This window comes from Salvelinus namaycush, chromosome 37 (assembly GCF_016432855.1).
Source record: "Salvelinus namaycush isolate Seneca chromosome 37, SaNama_1.0, whole genome shotgun sequence".
NCBI lineage: Eukaryota > Metazoa > Chordata > Actinopteri > Salmoniformes > Salmonidae > Salvelinus > Salvelinus namaycush.
In genome coordinates this window covers 20,076,350-20,100,912 of record NC_052343.1, presented here as the reverse complement: position 1 = coordinate 20,100,912, position 24,563 = coordinate 20,076,350, and the positions used below count along the sequence as shown (strand labels likewise).

Genomic DNA, 24,563 nt, shown 5'->3' with positions numbered 1-24,563 from the left:
ATAGAGGCACAAAATAGGTTAGAGGAAAAACAAAAAGAAAGGGAGGCACTTATTAAAGAACGATCAAGTGTAATGTATTACAAAAATAAGGCGAATTGGATGGAAAATTGGGAAAAATTCACAATTTGTCTTGAATCTTCAACACAGAAGTTCTACCAAAAAGAATTTACAGAAACTCGTTACAAATGATGGAGTTATCCATGATTCACCAAATTATACTTTGAAAGAGGGAGCAAAATATTTTGAACATCTTTTCAGTCTCCTCCATTTCCACTGAATGATGTTAACTGTAAGGACTTCTTCCATAATAATTATAATAATAATAATTTTACATGTATTATTATTATTATTAACAAATTTACAGAAAGACCGCTGTGAAGGCTAACTTACAGAATAGGAACTTTGTGAGGCAAAATATCTGGAAAAACACCAGGGCTTGACGGTATACCAGTAGAGGTATATCAGACCTTTTTTGATGTACTCAAAGATCCATTATTAGCATGTTTTAATTACTCTTATACAAATGGTAGACTTTCAGGTACTCAACAAGGTCTAATTTCATTACTACTAAAACAGGACCCAGGTGGTAAGTATAAAGATCCAGTCCATTTAAAAAACTGGAGCCCTCTAACACTTCAATGTTGTGATGCGAAAATGCTGGCGAAATGCATAGCATATAGAATAAAAAAGGTTATACCAGATATTGTTCATCCTGATCAGACAGGTTTTTTACATGAACGATATATTGGAGATAATATACGACAATTACTTGAAACAATTGAACATTATGAAACGTTGAAGATACCAGGTCTGGTCTTCATAGCAGATTTTGAAATGGCGTTTGATAAAGTACGATTAGAAATTATATATAAATGCCTGGAATACTTTAATTTTGGTGAATCTCTTATACAATGGGTTAAAGTTATGTACAGCAACCCCAGATGTAAAATAGTAAACAATGGTTACTTCTCAGAAAGGATTGAGCTTTTAAGAGGAGTAGAACAAGGCTGTCCGTTATCTCCATATCTATTTATTATGGTCATTGAAATAATAGCTATTAAAATTAGATCCAAAAAGAACATCAAGGGGTTAGAAATCCAGGGGATAAAAACAAAAGTGTCACTGTATGCATCTGATGACTCTAGTTTTTTCTTAAGTCCGCAATCTGGATCCCTGCATAGTCTCATTGAAGATCTTGATCACTTTTCTAGCCTCTCTGGATTAAAACCTAATTATGACAAGATTGCCATGTTACGTATTGCATCGTTAAAAAATACAGTGTTTACACTACCTTGTAGTTTACCAATAAAATGGGCGGATGGTGAAGTAGACATACTTGGTATTCACATCTCAAAAAATATAAATGAACTTACCACAATTAATTTCAATAGAAAGTTAGCACAAATAGATAAGATTTTGCAACCATGGAGAGGTAAATACCAAAAATTACATTGATTAACTCTTTGGTCCTATCACAGTTTACTTACTTACTAATGGCATTGCCTACTCTCGATGATTCATTTTTAAAATCATATGAGCAAAAAATATTTCATTTTATTTGGAATGCTAAGCCAGACAAAATTAAACGTGCCTATTTATATAATGAATGGGTTTGGGGGGCTAAAATGATTCAATATTAATGCTTTAAACCTCTCACTAAAGCTTCACTCATACATAAATTATACTTAAACCCAAAATGGTTCTCCAGTAGATTATTAAGAAAAGCTCATCCTTTGTTCAAAAATTGCTTTTTTGCCTTCATACGGATTACAACTTCTCATTTCCGATTAATTGAAAATAAAATTTTGTTTAAAGTATCGCTCTTTCTTAAACAAGCCATACAAAGCTGGTTACAATTTCAGTTTTATCCTCCAGAAAAGAGGACAAATATTACAACAAATGTTATGGTTAAACTCAAATATATTGATTAATAAAAAAAACATTCTTTATGGAAAATTGTAAAAAAAAAAAAAAAAAATGGTATTATATTTATTATTGATATTATGAATAGAAATGGAGGAGTTATGCAATTATTGAAACTATATGGGAATGACTGCTCAATCCAAATTTACAACTAAAACTGATTGCAGCACTTCCACAAAAATGGAGGAGGCAAGTGGAAAAAGGAAAAGGTAGGGAACTTGTTTGCTTGCTATATATTAAAGATACAAATTGCCTGAAAGGAACTGGCATAAATAGAAAAATATACCAGTTTCATCTGAGGACAAAAATGTTGACAGCTGCGCCATACAGATTGCAAAATAAATGGGAGGAGATTTTCGATGTACCAATTCCATGGCACATGGTTTATGAACTGGTACAAAAAACTACACTTGACTCAACACTTAGAGTTTTTCTATTTAAATTATTATATAAAATTCTTGCCACCAACAGAATGCTATATATATGGGCCATACAACAATCTCAGCTCTGTAGACTTTGTTGCGAAAAGACAGAATCAATAGATCACTTATTCTGGTATTGCCCCTATGTAGTTTATTTCTGGTCACAGCTTCAGGAATGGTTAAAAAATCACAACATGCACTTAAAATTAACCTTACAAATAACCGTGTTGGGCGATCTGGAAAGCCATAGCCAATCAATAAATAATATAATAATACTCGTAGGAAAGGTTTTCATCTTTAGCTCACAATCTGTGGATAATATTAGATTAGAAAAATTCAAGCGTTTTGTGAAACATCACAATTGATAAATATATGGCACATGGAAACCAAACAAGGGCGGTCTATGGTGATAGGTGGGATGGGCTGTGAGTGGCTGAGAGTTGGGATTAAAGAGTTTGTTTGGTAATGTATGGTTGTTATATATAAAAGTACCATGTATGTAAAATGTGTATGCAAAATGTATAGGTAAAATGTATGTATATTTAGCAAAAAAGCGGTAAAAGAAAAACTACAATATTTGTCCTCCAAATGGGGTGGTGGAGGGGTAAAAAAAAAGGAAGGACACCTGTATCTTTGCAGTGACTGTGTGTACTGAGACACCATCCAAAGTGCAAATGACTTCACCATGCTCAAAAGAGTATTCAATGTCGGTTTTTACTCATACTTCTTTGTGAGGCAATCTGTGTTTGAAATGTAATGCACGACTGAGGGACCTTACAGATAATTGAATATGTGAATATCTCTGATGTTATGTTGTAATGCCATGCTATTTATTGGGCTATGTAAATATCAAATTGTGTAGTTTGCTAAAAATTGTTAATTTTTTATTTATTTATTTAACCATTATTTAGCTAGGCAAGTCAGTTAAGAACAAAATCTTATTTACAATGACAGCCTACCCGGCCAAACCCTAACCCGGACGACGCTGGGCCAATTGTGCGCCACCCTATGAAACTCCCAATCATGGCCGGTTGTGATACAGCCTGGAATCGAACCAGGGTCTGTAGTGACGCCTCTAGCACTGAGATGCAGTGCCTTAGACCGCTGCACCCCTCAGGAGCCCCAATATGCATGTTTAGTTCTATTCTTCAATAGAAAGCACAAAAAACGCTTTGTGTGTGTGTGTTGACTAAGAGTGTAAAACTCTGGACATGGACACATCTGCCTGGTTCTTGCCGGACATCTTGTAGTGGGTCAGACCAAAGTAGAATCAGCGGGTGAGGGCTCAGAAGCCAACTGCTCAGACGCTCCAGTTGGCTGTTTTAACACAGGTACACAGCGGGAGCGACACCAGTAGCTAGCTAGCTAAGACAACGGGAGTGTCCTTCGCCCCCGCCTGCCGCACTCTGCTATCTAGCAGTTTAACGTTACGGCAAGGGCAGGTACTCGGCAGGCGGGAGCAAATGACACTGTGAGCTAGCTAGTATTCCAGTAACGTTACACATGCGTTCTGGCGAGAGCATCTGTGTCTGTTTATCACAGCTTTCATCACAGCTTGGATAAAGAGAGGGGTGAGGTGGCTGGTATATATGTTACATCTGCTATCCAACTCCTCAGCAGATAAAACATTACACATTAAAGTTAGACTCAGCAATGTGACATAGATGCAGAAAAATAAACAGCATAGTGGGTCAATTTCCGCAACAACTAAGAGTGTTGAAACGCAAAGCTCAACTTTCACGCTGCGAAGGGAACCTGTGCACATGCAGATACTGTGTGAGAGCGATGTCTTGCATCTCACTCTTCTCAATATCGGCGGTGCTGCTAATGGCAAAGTCATTTTCGCTGTCTACGTTTAATTATACTACAATGACGGCAAAGCCGAAACACAATTGACTCTGTATCACAGATTATTATGAAATATACAAATTACTTATTCAAAATTTGTAACAGTCACACGAAAAAGTATAGCCTACTGCCTTTGAAATGCAATGAAAACTAAATTGTTTGGCGGACACCATTTTTTAAAATATTTTTATAAAAAATTATTTGTGATAGTTGGTTGACATTTCTCAAGGGATAAGTACGTTAATATTCAAGAAAACGATCTAATGAGATTGATCACTGAATATGAAAATTGACTGTTAAATGTTACCTTTCAGGTATTTTAAATGTCTCTGTCTACTTGTCAATGTTTCTTAATGTCTAATGTCTTTTTTGTTAAGTGTCAGACCCCAGGTAGACTAGCTGTCGTCATGGCGTCAGCTAATGTGGATCCTAATAAAATCAAGTAAAATCAACATACTGCCTCAATGCATTATAGATGGAGGGAATAACACCAAGAGCAGGCTGTATATGCACATCCTCAAACTAAAGTATGAACATTTTGTTCAAAAAATTCAACTACTTTCTGTTATGTGTACCAGCACTAGTAAGGGTGGGTACTACTTTGTGGCACTATGCCACCTAGGGAAAAACTGCCAAGAAAATAGTTAAGGGCAGTTCTGTTGTTTTCTGAAAAGAAATCAGACAATGATGAACCATTATCTAATAAAGAATACACTTGCTAAAATGGACTGCTACACACATTCATAAACTACCTCCTAAAGGAAGGAAGGACATTGCTTCTTATTACGGTACCAATAGTATGCTCCATATTGTCACTTAAAACAATAAATAGGCTACATTTTGTGTAAAATAACAATTTCTATAGAACAATATTAGGAAATGGAACAGAATGACTGATGACACATTTATTACACATTCTCAGACACAATGTTTTAAGTGACAAAAAAACACAAAAAGAAATTAAAATCCTGGAAAATAACACCCCCAAAATAAAATCCTCTGATAAACAAGTGACAATAATATAGGCCTATAAAACAATTAAAACTGGTCCAGCTTGTTTTCTTATTACTGCATTGAGCCAACAGTAGCAACCCATTTTCATTGGTAAAGCAGTCTAACCAAAAAGATTTGTCTAAAACCGCTCAAACATTACTCAGCTTAAATAGCACATCATTCTTACAAGCATACAATGCTTTGTCATTACATGAAATTGTATCTAGGTTTACATGGAAACTAAATCATCTGTTTAAAAACACAGATCAGCAAGAGACACTATGCTGGCTGATTCTTGAATTTGATAGGCTTATGGCTGACAATGCACAGCGGAATGTACTGTTGTCCATTTGCATTTGCATGGCATCCGAAGGGTTATAGCTACAGCAAGTGAGCCATTTCAATATGTAGCTTTGAGAAGCATAATAACCAACTTATGCTTTATCATAGTAACCATACACCAATGTATTATTGGACCACTACATTTAAAGTTATAGGACATACGTACTCTCGCATTGTCGTTTTGTACCACTACAGTTGAAGTGGAAAGACACATAAGCGGCAATATAATCAATTTAATATTACATACTTTAACATTCTCAGATCAGCAGGTGCCACTCTGACAGCAGGTAAGGTAAGTGTGATCCTGTAATGATTATGTACACTATACACCAGGGTTGGGCTCAATTTAATTTCAATTCAGGAAGTAAACTGAAATTCCTATTCCAATTAAACATGTTCTCAATGCTTTTCAATGAGAATACAATTGTGAATTGGATTTTACTTCCTGAATTGAATTTATATGGAATTGGCCCCAATCCTGCTACTAAACACCCCGTCTCTTATGCTGCCTTACCACAGGTCATTATAACTTGACTTGGGGCTAGTGCTACAGAACAGCCAATAATCAAAGGATAAATAATATAGAGAAAGATTGTGTAAGAGAGGTCAACAGTTCACATTCCCACCCAGACACACTAAAACAAAGAAATCGTCATAGGGGACAAGTGGCATTTAAAATCCCCAATGCCCCATGAGACTTTGGTTCGTTTAAATGCCCAGTTCAGTCAAAAACTATATTTTCCCGTGTTTAATATATATTTCCAGGTTGGAATAATACGGTGAAATTATAATGCTCTTCTAGTGTTAGAAAATACTGAAATTTCAGCCTGTTTTGGTGGGATGGAATTTTGACCTGCCTGGCGACATCACCAGACGGTAAAAATGAGTTAATAGATGAATAAGAAAGATTTCCAAACCTCTCTGCCAATAACAGCTAGTTCAGTTTACCCCTCCCCTAAAACCATTCCCAGACAATTATTTTCTTTTCGATCATTTTAATTGAAAACAATAACAGTAAGGTACTTAGCTGTTACCCAGAAATGATTTGATATTGAGATAAAAATGTCTGCATTTGGATGTTTAAATCCATGCTTCATTATTAGCCTAGGTCTGGGCCTCCCAGTCTACTGGTCAAAGACAGATCCTACTCACTATAGTATATAGTTTGATGCTCTCTCACACCTTTTAGTTGTCAGAAACTAATGAGGATTTGTCTTTCCAGCTGTTTCATGAAGCTTTCCATCCCTGGGAAGACTAGACAGCCAGACAGACAAACATTCCTCAGAGGAATCCTCATGTGAAACCCTTTGAGGGTCTGTCTGTGCACTCAGAAGTGCAGTGAGCGAGAATAGTATGGCCAGTTACAATGGCATTAATGGTGGTGGGACACCATAACTAAAGTTCCCTATTGAAACAGTACATCCCATTCTCTCCCCAACTATTGGCCAGCTAGAACATTCTCTCAACAACCATTGGCCAGCTAGCACATTCTCTATCTGACTGTTGGCCAGCTAGAACATTCTCTCCCCAATCACTGGCCAGCTAGCACCTTCTCTCCATGACTATTGGTGAGCTAGTTTTGGGATCATGGCTTGGGCTGGGCCGTCAGACAGCTGACATATTGGGTGCCAGTGGCTATCACACTAAGACACCACGTTCAGATCGACCCTTCAGGGGCAATGACACTGAAACAATATGGCAACCAACAGAGCAAATATGACATGATGTAGCTAGAAGGCGACAAATCAACAAAACAACAACAAAAAAGGCAAGATTTTTTTAAAGTAGTTCCCGTGTCAAGGTTGCTATGGCAACAACAGCAGTGCCAGTTCATATGCATTCCGTGCAGAGGGGTAACTGTGTTACCGTAGTGGGGTATTATAAAATCAGACAGTTTTCAGCTTATACAGTCAGTCTATGGACAAGGGTAGGGTAGGGATCTTCCCCAGCCCCAGCCCAAACAATGTGCTTAGTGGTGTGGACAGCAGCAGGCCAGTGCAGAGCGAGTCCCTGTATGCTTCACAGCCCTACATCATACACCTGGCCTTTCTCTCACCCCACCCTCCTCCTCCTCCTCCTCCTCTTCCTCATGCCGTTGGCTCAGTAATCAGTACAGGCTCCAGGCCCGCTGATGCGGAGGGAACGATGATGAAGAAGAGTGGGATGAAGTGGACGAGGAGAAGTCTGTGGGGCGTAGCTGCTTTCCACACGCACACATTCAGTCCATCTTCTCCTTCTGGACCAGCTTGGGCGCGTCTACAAACTCCCGACCGTTGAAGAGGATGACGCCGGCCGTCACGAAGCTAGCTGTGCCCCAGAACAGCACATACGCCAGGGTCTCCGTCCACGTGTCACCTGAGGGGGGACACTGAGGGTCACTACGGGTCATAACTAAGTACCGAAAAAGTTCCCATTGATAGCACATACTTGCCTAGTCAATACCAGTTTAGTACAAGTGGAAACAGTATTGTAAAATGAAGTACTGCAAAATGTGTTTATGGACCAAATCCTAACTTGAGATCGGTGCAGGTGTAACTAGAAATGTCAAACAAATTCCATGCCCCTAGTAGAATTCAATGCAGAATTGACAAGGGAGTCCACTGCGGTCTTACCAGCCATGAGGAGGCAGATGATACACATGGAGAATGCCACAACCATGATAATGGGCAACTAGATGGGGAGAGGGGAAACAGGAGTTAAATAAGATAACGGAATCTCAATCTACCGCTTGTGACTGAAACCAACACATATTGTAGCCAATATACATAGCACTGATCAAGCCTAGCCAATCAGATCTCACCGTGAGGAACTTCCAGTCTTTGGTCTCGTGAAGGGGTGTGGTCATGTCTGCCTCGTCAATGGCATAGTTACCCAGGAACAGATCAATAGAGTCCTGATGATCAGGAGAGATGTCTCAATTATCAGTTACCACACACACGTCAAGGATTTACAAAAACATGACTAATAACTGGCGCACACGCACACTAGACACACACCTGTCTGAAGCCGTCTGAGAAGTTGTTCTTGTAGTATCTGATCATGGAGTTCCAGCCGTCCATCACCAGCCCCCATTGTGTCCTCTTCCCTGTTCTGAGACATAAGCAACGCTTCAGTCATCCCTGTCATAATCATCTCTCACACATTCTACAAATAATCATCATCATCGTCATCCTCCACCCTTTCCTGAGCACGCTCTTACTCAGTTGTCTTCCTGGTTATCACAAAGGTCACAAGCAAAACATCCTACTCCTCCCTGTTCTTAGGGCACCAGTCCATTCAATACTCATCAGCAAAACCAGTACGATGTTCTGATGTAGTTCATAGCCAATAATGCATGGCCAATTTCATGGGTGTGGGGTGTGACTGACAGTGGGATGGTACTGTGCCAGCAGAAAGACAACTAGTTCTCTGTCATTGTATAATGAACAAGTTCTATTGGAATCCATAATATCCTCCTACAGCCAGGTGAACTCAGTGACTTCCTGATGGAATGGAGTGCGTTTCTATGAAGAGAGCTAGTCCTTTGCCTTAGTTCGCTAATCACTAGATTAGCAAGAAACACGTGAGCCCTTCTCTCTCACCTTGTGAAGTCTGTCTTCAAGGCCCCTGTGCCAGCATACTGCTTGGCACACGCATTGGCATTGTCTGCCCACGCTGCAGCGAGCAAGGGTGAGAGAGGAAGAAAGAGAAATAAACAGATTTAGTCAGTGGAAAAAGGGGAGGATTTCAATCATGTTAAACCATAGTGTTGGAATAATCTCATAAGGAAGACAATGCTTTGCTCGTGCTGGCAGAGGGGTAGGAAAGTGTGCAGATTTCAGCTGAGGATCACCATTTTTGTAGATCTTCTCGAAGTCGGCCTGATCTTCAATTCTCTGGCCCATGTGGAGAACTCCCAGTCGCTGCAGATAAACAAAGATGTTTGGTGAGATACTGCAGTGGCCTGACTACAGGGGGCAAGGCGGAACCAAGATGGTCGCCATCAGATTTAGCACTGTTGTTCACCCGAAAGACCTTGATGCAACTTCCCCTTCATCACCCTGTGGGTCAACCAGCAGCCTAACTACTACACTATTAATAGATGTTTCAATGACAGTTTAACCCACAGTGCTAAAACAGTTTAATAAAAAACACAATGGTACCTGAAGTATTTATTGTACCTGGGTGAGATGAGACCTGACCTTTTCACAGCCCACATAGGGTCAGATAGCTAAACAGCCCACAGTCAAAGTCCACAGAGACAGCAGCTTTAGTCAGAGGCCTTCAACAGAGTTTGGGTTTTCCAGTCTCTGTTTTGTCTGTTTGTTGCTCATTTGCAAATATGGGTCAAGTGAGTCAAGGTAGTATAAGTTGTGAAACGTATAACTTTGTCAAGTCAAAAGGTCTATGTTAGGTCAAAATGGACGAGCTCCTCATAAAATGTACTTTCCATTAAGATTTCTACCATTGCTTTTACAGAATGTAAAAGGGGAGGCTAGGTCTACACCTTTATTGAACTGTAAAACTAAAACTCCTGAGGTAGAACACAGAGGAACATGACATTACTCATTATGTCAAAGACACAGAGAGAGAGAGTGAGTCTAGATGTGGTGAAAGTGTATAGATCAGGAATGTCAAACTCATTCCATGGAGGGCCTAGTGTCTGCTGGTTTTGTTTTTATCCTTTCAATTAATACCTAGACAACCAGGTGAGGGGAGTTCCTTACTAATCAATGACCTAAATTCATCAATCAAGGACAAGGGAGGAGAGAACCCGCTGCCACTTGGCCCTCCGTGGAATGAGTTTGACACCTGTGGTTTAGATGGATGTGGTAGAAGTGTCTAGAACTAGTGGGAGTGTCTATATATTGGACATGTCTAGTCCGTGTGGGCGTGTCTGGTTGGTGGTTCCCACCTCCAGCTGTGACTGCAGTGAGCGTCGTGCCAGCAGACTCTGGATGACGTTGGTACGGTCTAGACAGTCCATGCAGTTACTGCGGAACATCCCTTCCTGTTGCACCAGAACGTTCCCATCCACATCAACCAGGAAGTACCTGACCAACCAATCAAACTATTTGATTCCTATTTGATTTTACAATAACATTTGTCACAAAACAAATCAGCAAACCACAGACAGAGATGAACACAAAGTACACAAACTCATCTCACCGGCCATGCAGACTAAATACTTACCCATACTCATCCTGCATCTCTGTCACCATATCGACTAATAACTGCAGGCGATGCCACCTCATCCGACTGCATTCCTTGTGGAAGTCAAACGCTATGTACCTAGAGGTGCACGGTACAGGGAGAAAAGTTATGTAAAATCCAATTAAATCATTTTCTTTAAGGGGTTATTTGGAGTTCCATTGGCTTTAGACAGAATGTTCACCCCTAAAAAGAAATACATGAATGACGTTAGAAGAAGACGGGCATAGTGGGATCAGAATGAATGATGGGGAAAAGCTATAGTCCTTACTTGACCATGCCGTTGCCCAAGCTGGACACCATTTTGTCAAAGGCCTGTTCCAATTGCTTCTCTGTGCCTTTCTGGTCTATCAGATTTAAAATCACTTGCTTTCCATAAATAATGATCTGCGAGTCAAAATGCCTTTGGAAGCCATCCAGCTGTGAAAGCAGGACAAGACAATAAAAGGTAAGAAAGACTTGACTCAGTATAGTAATACTCAATATCACATACCTCTACTGTATTTAAATGACTACTACTACTACTGTACATTAAAATGTTTTTACATTTGAACATTAAATATGAAAAATTATATGAATATTGTAACAGGTAGCTTACATGGTCGATGGTTTTACTGATCTGAGGTTTTGGTTTGTACTTGAGGTTGGGTCTTTGGGACCAGTAGAAGGGGATGGAGCCTCGGGTCTGTACGAATGAGGCCTTGCCCCCGCTGTACTGGACAATCTGCTCTGTCTCCACAAAGTTAGCTGCATGACCCTCTGAGTCAATGCCTGATGGACCAAATAGACATTATGTAATGATCCGTCTGAGTGAGGAGTGTTTGACAGTAAAAATATAAAGAAGTGGACAGGCCAATATTATCTGCAAAGGGCTGGAGTGTGTGCAGGGTTTTGTTCCAACCCAGCTGTAAAAAACCTGATTCCACTAATCAAAATATTGATTGAAGACCCAGCAAGCATATAACATTCTGAGAACCATATGTTTCTTAGAGCTTAGCGAGAGTGTGGTTGTCCTATGGTTTAGCAAAAAATCTTCCCACAACTATCTGGGAATGGTGCAGGATAGTTCATTGCATTGGAACATTCTCAGCACATTTAAGGAACGACAAAAAAATAAATAATAATAATGTTATTTACTTGGTATTTCATTACCGTAACAGAACATTTACTAAAAGTTCAAACATGGTTACATTGACTTTCAATGTTTGTAATGTTCTAGGAATGTTCTCCAAGTAGTTTGACACTGGGAATAATTCTAATCTAAAATGAACAATTTTGTATTTGTTAGAAAAATATATGGCATGCTAGCTCCATCCTGGTGGCGCAGTGGACTAATTCCATGGATCGAGAACAGAAGAGCATAACTTTGAATCTAACTGACGCCATGCCACAATAAAATAAAATAAACGTTTGAATGATTAATTTTAAGCATATGAATTTCGATGTGTTACATCTGTGCACAAAGCAGTTAACCCAAACTAAGATAGCAGTGTTAAAAGCCCTATTGAAATATTTGCTTAGAACGTTAATAAAACTTGGTAAAAGACCAAGTCCATATTATGGCAAGAACAGCTCAGTTAAGCAAAGAGAAACAACAGTCCATCAATACTTTAAGACATGAAGGACAGTCAATACGGAACGTTTCAAGAACTTTGTGCAGTCGCTATGATGAAACTGGCTCTCATGAGGACCGCCACAGGTAAGGGAAATAAGGAAGGTAAGGAAGACCCAGAGTTACCTCTGCTGCAGAGGATAAGTTCATTAGAGTTAACAGCCTCAGAAATTGCAGCCCAAATAAATACTTCAGAGTTCAAGTAACAGACACATCTCAACATAAACTGTTCAGAGGACACCGCGTGAATCAGGCCTTCATGGTCGAATTGCTCCAAAGAAACTACTACTAAAAGACATCAATAAGAAGGAGACATGCTTGAGCCAAGAAACACAAGCAATGGACATTAGACCGGTGGAAATCTGTCCTTTGGTCTGATGAGTCCAAATTTTAGACTTTTGGTTCCAACCGATGTGTCTTTGTGAGACGTAGAGTAGGTGAACGGATTATCTCTGCATGTGTTGTTCCCACTGTGAAGCATGGAGGAGGAGGTGTGATGGTGCTTTGCTGGTGACACTGTCTGTGATTTATTTAGTATTCAAGGCACACTTAACCAGCATGGCTACCACAGCATTCTGCAGCGATACGCCATCCCATCTGGTTTGCGCTTAGTGGGACTATCGTTTGTTTTTCAACAGGACAATGACCCTGTTGTGGGAACTCCTTCAAGACTGTTGGAAAAGCATTCCTCATGAAGCTTGTTGAGAGAATGTCAAGAGTGTGCAAAGCTGTCGTCAAGGCAAAGGGTGGCTACTTTGAAGAATCTAAAATATATTTTGAATTGTTTAACACTTTTTTGGTTACTACATGATTCCATATGTGTTATTTCATAGTTTTGATGTCTTCACTATTATTCTACAAAAAAGAAAAACCCTTGAAAGAGTAGACGTGTCCAAACTTTTGACTGGTGGATGTGGAGTCAGTCACCTCTGACGTAGTAACGCACTCCAGCCCTGAAGCAGCTCCGCCTGGAGATGATGTTCCAGTCAAAGATCTTCCCATTGATGCAGCAGGACTTCATAATGATGACTGCACAACACATGGTTAGGGACAACACGGTCTTAACCTTTAAAGCCTAACTTTACCTCCTGAATTCAACCTTTCTCTGCATCCTTTTCAGAAAATGTTTTGGAGTTGGGACTGTTGTGATGCTTAGAAATGTGGGCTCCATCACAATATGTCAATGGATCCACTTTCCATTCATTGTCTGTGAATACAATATCCCTAATTTCCCAATTATAATGCGACGTATATGAATCTCTAGCTCCCCCTTGTGGCTAAAGGAGAAAACCGCAAGTTAACTTCTATTGATATTCATGGTCTGTCAAACAGTTTTCAAGTATTTCTCAGGGAAAAGAATGACAAGACTAATCCAGAGTAATGGGCTCTACATCCAGTCACTCAGACCGCTAAACCCCATGCAAAATATGAACGTAAAAATTACCATGTGATCTAGTGTGCTCCCATCACATCGAGGGTAGATTTCCAACCAATGACAGATTACAGGGTTTAAACTGCAATGCTGTTTAACAGTTCAGTCACTCTAAACAACCGCCCCGTAAATGACATCTCTCACATGGGTAATATCTGTTGTCTTACAGGAAGTGGTAATGAGTTCTTCCTGTTTATGAGAATTGAAAAGGAGGGAAAAGTCTTCATCTGGAGTTTGTAACAAAAAAAACCCTGAAAGGATACAGCCGTGGACAACTGGGAAAGCAAACCTGTGCAGCTGTCAAGAGAAGAACAGAGACAATGCAGTTTAGAAAGATCATAAGATCTGTACTGGAGCGTATTCATTTTATATTTACCACAAGTGGTTAACACGTGTCAGTTCTGTCCTTACCTCTGGCTGTGGCATGAATTCTCTCAACAGATGACCATTCCACACAAACCGTTGATCTGCCTAAAATGAGGGCAAGAAAACAACACATCTTTATCATACCATTCAACTTGTTTCCACATGCCCTGCATAGGAAATGTCTGCATCTGTACAGGACACAAGTACAAACACATTACTCGTGTTTTCATAAATGTATCTCCAAATGGAAACATGTTTTTACATTATTTTCCTCCCTCATACAGTTGAAGTCAGAAGTTTACATACACTTAGGTTGGAGTCATTAAAACTCATTTTTCAACCACTCCATACATTTATTATTTACGAACTAAAGTTTTGGCAAGTCAGGTAGGACATCTACTTTGTGCATGACACAAGTAATTTTTCCAACAATTGTTTACAGACAGATTATTTCACTGTATCACAATTCCAGTGGGTCAGAAGTTAACATACACTAAGTTGACTGTGCCTTTAAACAGCTTGGAAAATTCCAGAAAGTGATGTCATGGTTTTAGAAGCTTCTGATAGGCTAATTGACATCATTTGAGTCAGTCGGAGGTGTACCTGTGGATGCATTTCAAGGCCTACCTTCAAACTCAGTGCCTTTGTTGACATCATGGGAAAATCAAAAGAAATCAGCCAAGACCTCAGAAAGAAAACATTGTAGACCTCGACAAGTCTGGTTCATCCTTGGGAGCAATATTCAAACACCTGAAGGTACCACGTTCATCTGTACAAACAGTAGTACGCAAGTATAAACACCACGCAGCCATCATACCGCTCAGAAAGGAGGCGTGTTCTGTCTCCTAGAGATTAACGTACTTTGGTGCGAAAAGTGCAAATCAATCCCAGAACAACAGCAAAGGACCTTGTGAAGATGCTGGAGGAAACCTGTACAAAAGTACCTATATCCACAGTAAAACGAGTCCTATATCGACATAACCTGAATCGCCGCTGAGCAAGGAAGAAGCCACTGCTCCAAAACCGCCATAAAAAAGCCAGACTACGGTTTGCAACTGCACATGGGGACAAAGATCATACTTTTTGGAGAAATGTCCTCTGGTCTAATGAAACAAATTAGAACTGTTTGGCCATAACGACCTTCGCTTTGTTTGGAGAAAAATGGGGGAGGCTTGCAAGCCGAAGAACACCATCCCAACCGTGAAGCACGGGGGTGGCAGTATCATGTTGTGGGGGTGCTTTGCTGCAGGAGTGACTCGTGCACTTCACAAAATAGATGGCATCATGAGGAAGGAAAATTGTGGATATTGAAGCAACATCTCAAGACATCAGTCGAAGTTAAAGCTTGGTCGCAAATGGGTCTTCCAAATGGACAATGACCCCAAGCATACTTCCAAAGTTGTGACAAAATGGCTTAAGGACAACAAAGTCAAGGAATTAGAGTGGCCATCACAAAGCCCTGACCTCAATCCCATAGAAAATATGTGGGCACAACTGAAAAAGCGTGTGTGAGCAAGGAAGCCTACAAACCTGACTCAGTTACACCAGCTCTGTCAGGAGGAATGGGACAAAATTCACCCAACTTATTGTGGGAAGCTTGTGGAAGGCTACTCGAAACGTTTGACCCAAGTTAAACAATTTTAAGGCAATGCTACCAAATACTAATTGAGTGTATGTAAACTTTTGACCCACTGGGAATGTGATGAAAGAAATAAAATCTGAAATAAATAATTATATTATTCTGACATTTCACATTCTTAAAATAAAGTGGTGGTCCGAACTGACCTAAGACAGAGAATTTTTACTTGGATTAAATGCCAGGAATTGTGAAAAACTGAGTTTAAAATGTATTTGGGTAAGGTGTATGTAAACTTCCAACTTCAACTGTATATATATATCCATCCCCTCATTCTCTCACCCTTTCCAGCAGGCTCATCTCCTGGAACTCAGGGCTGGTGTTGGCAAGTCTCTGCAGAGTGTGGGTCAGGTCATAGTCTGTAGCAAAGTAGAAGCCGTCTGTGAGCAGAACACTGTTGATCATGGACAGGAAGGCTTTGTTGTCCTGCATCTGATGGGGTCAGAGGTGAAAGATGGGTCAGGAGGCAGGTTGAACAAGGAAAGCACAGAGGTCAAAGGTGAGAGGTCAGGAGGCAGGTTGAAGAAGGAAAGCAAAACAGAAGTTAGGTGGAACAGTGGTTAGAAAGTATCAGATGACCACTATATTTCTAAAATAATATATACAATGAATCTAAACTGATATCCTATAAATATATACTATAAATAACATATCCTCCAACAGTAATTCAACTAGAAGCGAACATAGAGATGCCCACTAATAGAGAAACACTTGTCTAGACTTGGGGACAGAACAGAGTGTTCTTGTAACAGCTACATGATGATGATGATAGTCTGAAAGCAGTACTTGTTCTGTCTGTGAGAAGGGGTCTCGTTCTCTGACTGATAGACAGCTTTGCCCTTCACATACACTCGACTGTCTACAGACACACTGTCTGTCGTTGACCGGCTCCATAGCCAATTCAACACAGGGCATCTATGTCAGCACAGATGCCTAGCATTCTCTGTCCAATATGCTGCTTTCGTATTGGTCACATACAGTAATGAAGGAAAGTGACTTCTGCAGCTAGCAAATAACCCAGAGTATCAGGCTAGGGTTTTTGACTGGTCAACATCCACATCAAAACAACCCACTGTCATTAACAAGAAATCATTGTGAAACGCTCTCTTCTTGGCCTGAAACATCCAGTCATGTTGAGCTTGGGTGCTTGTGGGCTGGCACTGGGGCCCCAACTCACACCTCCCTACCTGGTTGTCTGTCAGGTGCAGCACAGTCTTCTTGTAAGAGATAACATCAAAGTCCATAGCCTTCCACACGGCATGGCCCAACAGGTCACCCACCTTCTTCTTCTTTGTGATAATGATGAGGTACGTGCCTGGGGAGGGTAGGCAGAGGGGCACAGGTGTTGCTAAAGTAAACACTCACCGAGTTGAGAACATTTGTGTGTAATACACAGGTAAAGTCTTCTCAATGGATCATTTCACTGGAGAGTCTGAACTGACTCACGTTGAAAGAGTGCAAGATTGAACCTACCTGCCACCAGACGGATAGTTCCCATGATCCCACATATTGGCCTGGTGACCGCATGAGGAGGAATGTCCTTCCTCACTAGAGGGACAGAGACAAATAATCATACTTTTAAAAACATTTTAGTAACTTAGCAGACACGCTTATCCAGAGCGACTTACAGTAGTGAGTGCATACATTTTCATATTTTCTTTGTACTGGTCTCCCATGGGGATCAAACCTACAACTCTGCTGTTGCAAGTACAGTGATCTACCAACTGAGCCACATAATTTTTTCATTGCCTTTATGATCACAAACCACCATTCGCTCATCTTTTCAGTTACGACTGGAACGAGCTGCAACAAACACTCAAACTGAACAGTTATCTCAATCTCTTCATTCAAAGACTCAATCATGGACACTTACTGACAGTTGTGGCTGCTTTGCGTGGTGTATTGTTTCCTCTACCTTCTTGCCCTTTGTGCGGTTGTCTGTGCCCAACAATGTTTGTACCCTGCTTTGTGCTGCTACCATGTTGTGTTGCTACCATGCTGTGTGTCATCTTAGGTCTCTCTTTATGTAGTGTTGTCTCTCGTCGTGATGTGTGTTTTGTCTTATATTTTTATTAAATGTAATTTTAATCCCATCCCCACAGGAGGCCTTTTGGTAGGCCACCATTGTAAATAAGAATTTGTTCTTACCTGACATTCCTAGTTAAATAAAATAAATATAAAGTGGACTTTGGTCAGCATAAGACAGTATCATGTCATGATGAACGAGCACAAACACAGCCTACTCAACATACCGGTGAGGATCATTTCTGTGGACACCCTGTCAATGGACAATACATCATTGGTGCCGTCATCACAAGCCTCAATGTAAAACTTCTCTGGGGTAGTGTGCCTTTGGGGGAGAGTGGGCACAGAGGATGGAGATACAAAATCAGTGACCTTGATAGACGAACATCTGGCAAGGTGAATCCCGCCTTATACAAAGGGAAACCATTGGCTTGATTTGGCAAAGCTCAACTTAGTGGCTAACGTCACCACAAGCTAGCTCACACATACTAGCTGGCTCAATGGGCTAACTAACGCTAACAGCTAAGCTAACTGTATTTTTTAGCTAGCTAGCTGCTTCATCAACAAGATCGATTGCATTCTACCACTCATTAAATCGAAAGGCAGATAGCTAGATAAGTACTGTTATGGACAACACAACTACACATCATTGACATAACTGTAAACTATCTACAATACTGTAAACTGAAACAAATCCCGCATACGAATGTCTCCAGCCTGTAATTGGAGTTGAACGTTAGCTAAATAGCTTATCATCTGCTAGCTAGCGCTAGACGTACACCTATGGCAATTTTCTCTCATCAGAATATGGCAATTTTTTTCAGAAAAGTTGTAGTAGTTAGCTTCTGAAAATAAAAGTCTGAAAACGATATATATTTTCAAGACTTACAGGTTGAATTTCTCGTAGGCGGTCGCCATCTTTAGAGGAGGTCTGACCTAGTGACGTACCAATGAATGTGCACATTGTATATTATTGCTGGACCGGAGTTCACGTCCAGGGTCAGACATTTAGCGTCGTAGTACATTTGCAAACTATGATAAAGTACAGGCAGCAACTTATTATGTAGCACACACAAATACATTAGTTGATCAAAGTTACCGTTTAATAATCGTACTATTATTGTACGAACCCTCATATCATGAAAGCTTTATAAGCCGACAGTCCCACAGCAATTGTAAGCGGGCTAGTGGCGCAATGGATAACGCGTCTGACTACGGATCAGAAGATTCTAGGTTCGACTCCTGGCTAGCTCGGTTCATTTTTCTCTCCGGATCTTCTTGGATCTTTTTATTCTTCGAAGATTAAGCTATAGGTTGTTTGTTTGTTGTCATGATGAAGGAAGACATTATTCTTTGTTTCGATGCTATCATGAGTTGTTGATTGAGTTCTACTCTTGGCTGATTCGGACCTTTTCCTCGCCAAGGGGCTACTGCATATTTGATTCTGCACTGCTGCGAGTTTATTGAAAAAACAGCGCTGTCTGGTCTAACGTTACTGCTCATATTACAGTTGTTCAAACTTTTGTATTCATGTTTTTGTGTGTCCTAATAGCCTTAAAAGGACAATCAGCAGTTGCTATATCCATACATTTATGCTCTGTATCCATTGATTATTGAAGAATATCATTTATAAGTGCCTCATAAATTTTGTTTAACTGTCGTACCCCATCAGAACCAAAAATATAAGCTTGTTTTTTTCAAAAAATGTTTTTTTAAGTAAATGTGAATGAACACTGTATAACCTCAAAACATGGGGGAAAAAAAACTAATTTTGCATCCATAGCTTTGTCTATGGATAGGAATTACATTTCTCCAGCCCAATCCATCAATTTTTTACTGAAACAGTGGTGGAGAGGACTTTGTTGTCGTTGCAACTGCTGATTTCCCCTTTAAGGCTACATTTATTTGGATTATCCTAAATACCCGTGTAAAGATATACCTACTACAGGTGTGCAAAAGGTTTTGTTGTATATAGGATACTTGTTCATGAAGAAGAGACAGACAATTTGACAGGCTATTACAATGCATTTTTTAATATATATATATATTTCATATGGACATCTCTCAAATCATTTTTAAATACAGTAAGCCACTGGAATACAAATGAGTAATGATCATGGGAATTTTTTAAAACAAGCATAAATATAATAAATCATGAAATATGATAGACTCAACCTACTAAAACAGAATAATTTAGAGTCACTTTTTTATCACTGCAAACCAAAATGGGTTCAGGGCATTCGGGGGTTTATTGGAATAGAATAAACCTAGTTATCTATTTACTTAGGTGGTAATTGTGTGCAGGGATTTTGGAAACATTGTTGACTCGGACATAACTGCCATATTTGGGTTAATAATGCAATAGAAAGTATATTCTAGAAGTGGTGTATTAGCCCATTATCAGTTTTGGGAACAGAACATCCAGGGTTCATTTAACAATAGAAATGTAATACAACATAATTCCCACTGACATGGAATAATAAAGGACCATGTACAGTTTGTGTATTAAATTGCTAACTTTGACTTTAGACACTGCCTACATATTAGCAATGCATGTATTTCTAGTATAAAATGTAATGGAAACACACCATAACCCACACACAGAGACATACAACAAAACTGAGCAATTTCTCTATTAAGCCATGCAAACTATTTCTACTGTATCAGTATCTACAAATACATTGATTCAAACTGAGCAACTGAAATTGGTGGCACACAAAGGGGAAAATGAAGATCAGGATATTTACACAAGCACATGAAATGTATATTTATTTACACACAATGCACCTAATTGAGACTATGAATTGTATTGTTATAATTCCATGCTTAATTGTCTTGGTATCAGTCATTAAAATATAACTGTGCTTTGGCATTTAAATATATATATATATTTAAAATAAAAAGTTTGTTATTTCCAGATTATTAACATTCGTGTCAGATGAAAGTTCAACACTTTACAACTAATAAACAATGTTTTCAATAGAGAAATTGATTTTTACATAAAAAATAATAACAGGTCATTTACAAGCACACTCCCACACACGCACTCAATCAATCAACAAATCGCACAATTAACGCTTACAGAGACCTCACTTACATCAGGGATGTACAGTAAAGGCATACTTTATCATCCAAACCATTATAGACAGATTTTTGGGGCAGATTGGTTATGGTTGGTTATTGGCAGTTAGTTCAGAGGGCCACCTGGTGGCACCAGGTTCTATCCTAAAACTAGAACTGGTGCTGGTAGGAGGCAGCGGTGGGCGAGGCGCAGCCCGGCTCGATGTGCTTCAGGTGGCAGGCGTGGCAGAGGAGGTGGCCGTCCAGCGGGTAGCAGCGGTGCCCCTCCTCGTCGTTCAGCTCCATCTGACAGTCCTACAGACCAACACAGAGGGATGAGGAAGATAAATAGGAAAAGCCTATAAAATAAATCTAATAACACTTGAACATTACCCCAAAAGGTGATTGTGATTCCATCTACATCTATCCGATTCTATGGGATCTGAACTGCAAAATTTGCATTCAAAACACTGGTTTAAAATACACATTTGTCTATATCCCAGAGGTATAGCTATCTATGCCAGCAAGGTGAATTGTGGGCCATTCTATCCTCCAATCTTTGAGAACAAAACCTTGTCAAAGGCGAAATAACTTGAAGGGATTCTTAAATCCCCTTGAATTGCCCAGCAGGCTTGACAGACTAAACACTGTATGAGAAGGGCAGTGGGTATCCTCTTGTCCTCTCTCCACTCCTATTAATTGTTTAACTGGCTTCCACAGTGGAGCTATTCAGAGAGACAGATCCTCAAAAGCTCTCGTCTCCACACGGCTCACTGCTGTTTGTTTTCAAGTGCTCTCAGAACTCCATATGTCAATCAAATGCTGTTGAGGCGGGAGTCAGGAGAAGAGGCACTTGAGGAGAATCAGACAGTTGACGAGCGAAGCAAATTAACATGTGCTTGAGCTCCTCTTTCTAGCTCGCAATTAATACCAAGACTGTAATTAAGCACTGGGACCACCTTGTCTATGATCTGTGTGCAGTAAATAGCTTTCCAGAATATGTGACCATACGAAGTGAGACTATTCTCCTGACACTTTGATTTTCCTTTAAAATTCTGTTTACTTTATGAGGACTAATCTCAGAACCCATAACCAAATCTCTCTAACGTTTATTTTAAAAGACTAAATGATGACATAACTATGGAGTTCTTGATATGATGAGAAGGCTGACATATGGTATAGGATCTACCCCCTGGTATTTAAGCATATTCATGTGGAGAAATAATGAGGCATTTTATAGTGGATATACTTACTAAGATGACAGCTTGTCTTGTCACCAACAACACAGAACATCCAGTCTCTACAAGGATATAGGGAAAACAACAAGGAAATAGAAAAGGGAATTTGTATCTTAATGTTTACCCACTTCACAGTGATAGCACTCCACGTGGTAGTCTGTATCCATGGATACCACTCGGATGGTTTCATCAGAGCCCTGTGGAGACAAACAGACAGCCTTTTCAGTGTCCACTGAACTAGAGTAGCTATCAGTATAGGCTGGATCAGTTCATTTAAAACAGTTAAACATGGCGTGCATGGCCCGGACAACTCTCCATTTTCTCCTGCGGCCAATGTCAGGTGTGGGAGAAACATGTGACAGGTGGTTCTGTTCAGTGGACTTTTAAAATTATATATAAAAATGTAGACATTTAGCAGCCTCTCTGATCCAGAGCGATTGACAGTTAGTGCATCTTAAGATAGTTGAGACCATAGAGATCTTATTAAATGATTCTATACAACCACTTATCACAGTCATAGTATGTACATTTTTCATCAGTAGTTATCAGCAAAGTTGTTTTGTTTGTTGGTGTATGGACAAAACCATAAGTAGATGTTGGCAGTAACAGAGTGCATTCAATTCAGAGCACTTTTCATCTTCTGCAGGTGCAGGTGACAGTGGGAAATGCATCAGCCAATCAGAGTCCTGTAACCAAAGACATCCTATTCAAATGAGATTCCATAGGTCGTTATCAGAAAAGCGTTCAGAGCGTTTGATTTTTTTTATTTTTTATTTTTTATTATTTCACCTTTATTTAACCAGGTAGGCTAGTTGAGAACATTTTGATTCGCCTGCTGGGGGGCAAGGAGCCACCCAGCTCACTAAAAGCATTGACAACTACTGTACATGGTGTTGTTAAGGGATTGTTAAATAAATGTTAGAACTATTTGGTTTTAATATCATCACCTTGAAGAGTATAGTCAGAACTACACATTTCAGATTATTTCACATTTAGCTCTATCAAAGTTATACAGCAAGTAACTGCATGTTTTTCATGATAAAGAAACATCAATTGATCATGTATTTTCAGATTTGTGAGGGTAGCCGATCCATTTGGCATGTAGCTAGCTGTTGAAAAGGGTTAATGTTGCCTAACTTCACTAGGTAGGCCTACGTTGGTTGGAGAAAAAAGTACATTTGGTCTACTTAGCACTATGTTTAGCCAACTGTACAACGTTTCTACCGGTAGCTTGCAAAGTAAACATTATCAGCTAACAATAGGCTTACATCAGCAAATGTGCCCTTCTGCTGCTTGAAAAGCAGAGCCCACAAAGGATGGGAAATTAACCTAAACCTCTCATTCTTGTAAGGTATAATTCACTTATATTTTAGATCACTCAAATATCCAATTAATGGTGGACAATATTGAGAGATATCATGAGGCTACCCTCCTTGCCCCCCAACAGACAAATCAAACGCTCTGCACCTTATTGTGACGTTTCATTGATAACGACCTACAGTATTGAGATGCTGAGATCGTTAGATAGCCTACAGTACATTTGTTTTTTAATGCTGAGCGTCCATCGATAAAAATATCCCTTTGCAATATATGCCTCTGTCCATTGCTTTTTCATTTAGCCTGATTATTTTTAGGTACAGTAAGCTAATTACTGATGATATATCAACCAGCAGGCAAGCTAATTAGGCTTTGTCCTGACATCCATAGATGTCCTTTTACATCCAACCTTTACAAACTACAGCATTTGAAATAGGCCAAGATTGGCAAGATGGTAGTTGTGTAGAAACTTGTCCTTTGGCCAACACCAGCATTCTGAACAGTACTGTGAACCTTCACCTGAGAAAACAGCCAGGTGTCAAAGACCAAGGCTAAACCAACAGGCAGCATTTGACAGACAGTCTGGGTTCAGCCTGTGACAGCTTCAGAGGGCAGGTACTACAGCTGGAATGTTCCGTATATATCAGACTTTCACCAATTATTACCATCATCACACAAGCTATTCATCATGGACATGTGGTTATATACCATTGTTATGTGATAATGAAGTAAGGCTTGTCAGAATTGACATTGATAGAATTAACTATTCGGCTAACTGACTTCTTATATTCTATATCAGCCAGACACAATCAGCAGGAGGGTATATGGAAGATTTTCAGCTATCTATCAACTCATTTAAAACCAGTTATACACATTAAATAAAGCTATTCTAAACTCTCCCCCTTGTACTGCACTGTGGTCCCTTCTACAAACCATCTGCTAGTATGCATGAATTTATCTGGCCTTTTTCATAACAAAGTACATGCACGTGCAAAACAAACCACCCCGCTGCTCTGAATTCTACCCTTATAGCCTCAGTGAGGAGGGGCAACATTCCTGTAGAGTCAACTCTAATTTTGGACATTTTTTTAAGAGGGAGGGATAATGTTTAGGGTAACAGTCATGCACTGAGTGAGGCGTAGGCTGCAGTGCCTGCATC

General features: G+C 39.8%; 2 protein-coding genes and 1 non-coding gene across 6 annotated transcripts in view; 1 reads left to right on the top strand and 2 right to left on the bottom strand.

Moving 5' to 3' along the window:
• Positions 1-5,083: 5,083 nt before the first annotated feature.
• LOC120031120 (phosphatidylinositol-3-phosphatase SAC1-B) lies at positions 5,084-18,748 on the bottom strand. 2 transcript variants are annotated; one of them, XM_038976702.1, is made up of 18 exons: positions 18,679-18,748; positions 18,017-18,114; positions 17,238-17,312; positions 16,952-17,079; positions 16,047-16,196; positions 14,174-14,233; positions 14,026-14,059; positions 13,258-13,359; positions 11,317-11,489; positions 10,990-11,138; positions 10,701-10,799; positions 10,423-10,561; positions 9,361-9,430; positions 9,110-9,182; positions 8,525-8,618; positions 8,329-8,421; positions 8,141-8,198; positions 5,084-7,883 (listed from the first exon to the last, which is right to left on the bottom strand). In XM_038976702.1, exons 1-18 carry the CDS (start codon positions 18,705-18,707, stop codon positions 7,747-7,749), a joined length of 1,761 nt encoding a protein of 586 aa, XP_038832630.1. In that variant the 5' UTR covers positions 18,708-18,748; the 3' UTR covers positions 5,084-7,746. The 2 variants fall into 2 exon arrangements, with proteins under 2 accessions (XP_038832630.1, XP_038832631.1); XM_038976703.1 differs by lacking the exon at positions 18,017-18,114 and having other exon boundaries at positions 18,679-18,720.
• A 222-nt stretch (positions 18,749-18,970) lies between these two features.
• On the top strand, positions 18,971-19,043 carry trnar-acg. Its single transcript has one exon. It is a non-coding gene; the product is annotated as a tRNA-Arg (tRNA).
• Positions 19,044-19,801: 758 nt separating this feature from the next.
• LOC120031232 (LIM domain-containing protein 1-like) overlaps positions 19,802-24,563 on the bottom strand; it is a 36,314-nt gene continuing 31,552 nt past the window's right edge. For all 3 annotated transcript variants that reach the window (XM_038976893.1, XM_038976894.1, XM_038976895.1), the window contains 2 exons: positions 22,216-22,284; positions 19,802-21,164 (listed from right to left, as the gene is read on the bottom strand). In XM_038976893.1, coding sequence (XP_038832821.1) covers positions 21,021-21,164; positions 22,216-22,284 — 213 coding nt within the window. In that variant the 3' untranslated portion in view covers positions 19,802-21,020. The remainder of the gene's footprint in view (positions 21,165-22,215; positions 22,285-24,563) is intronic.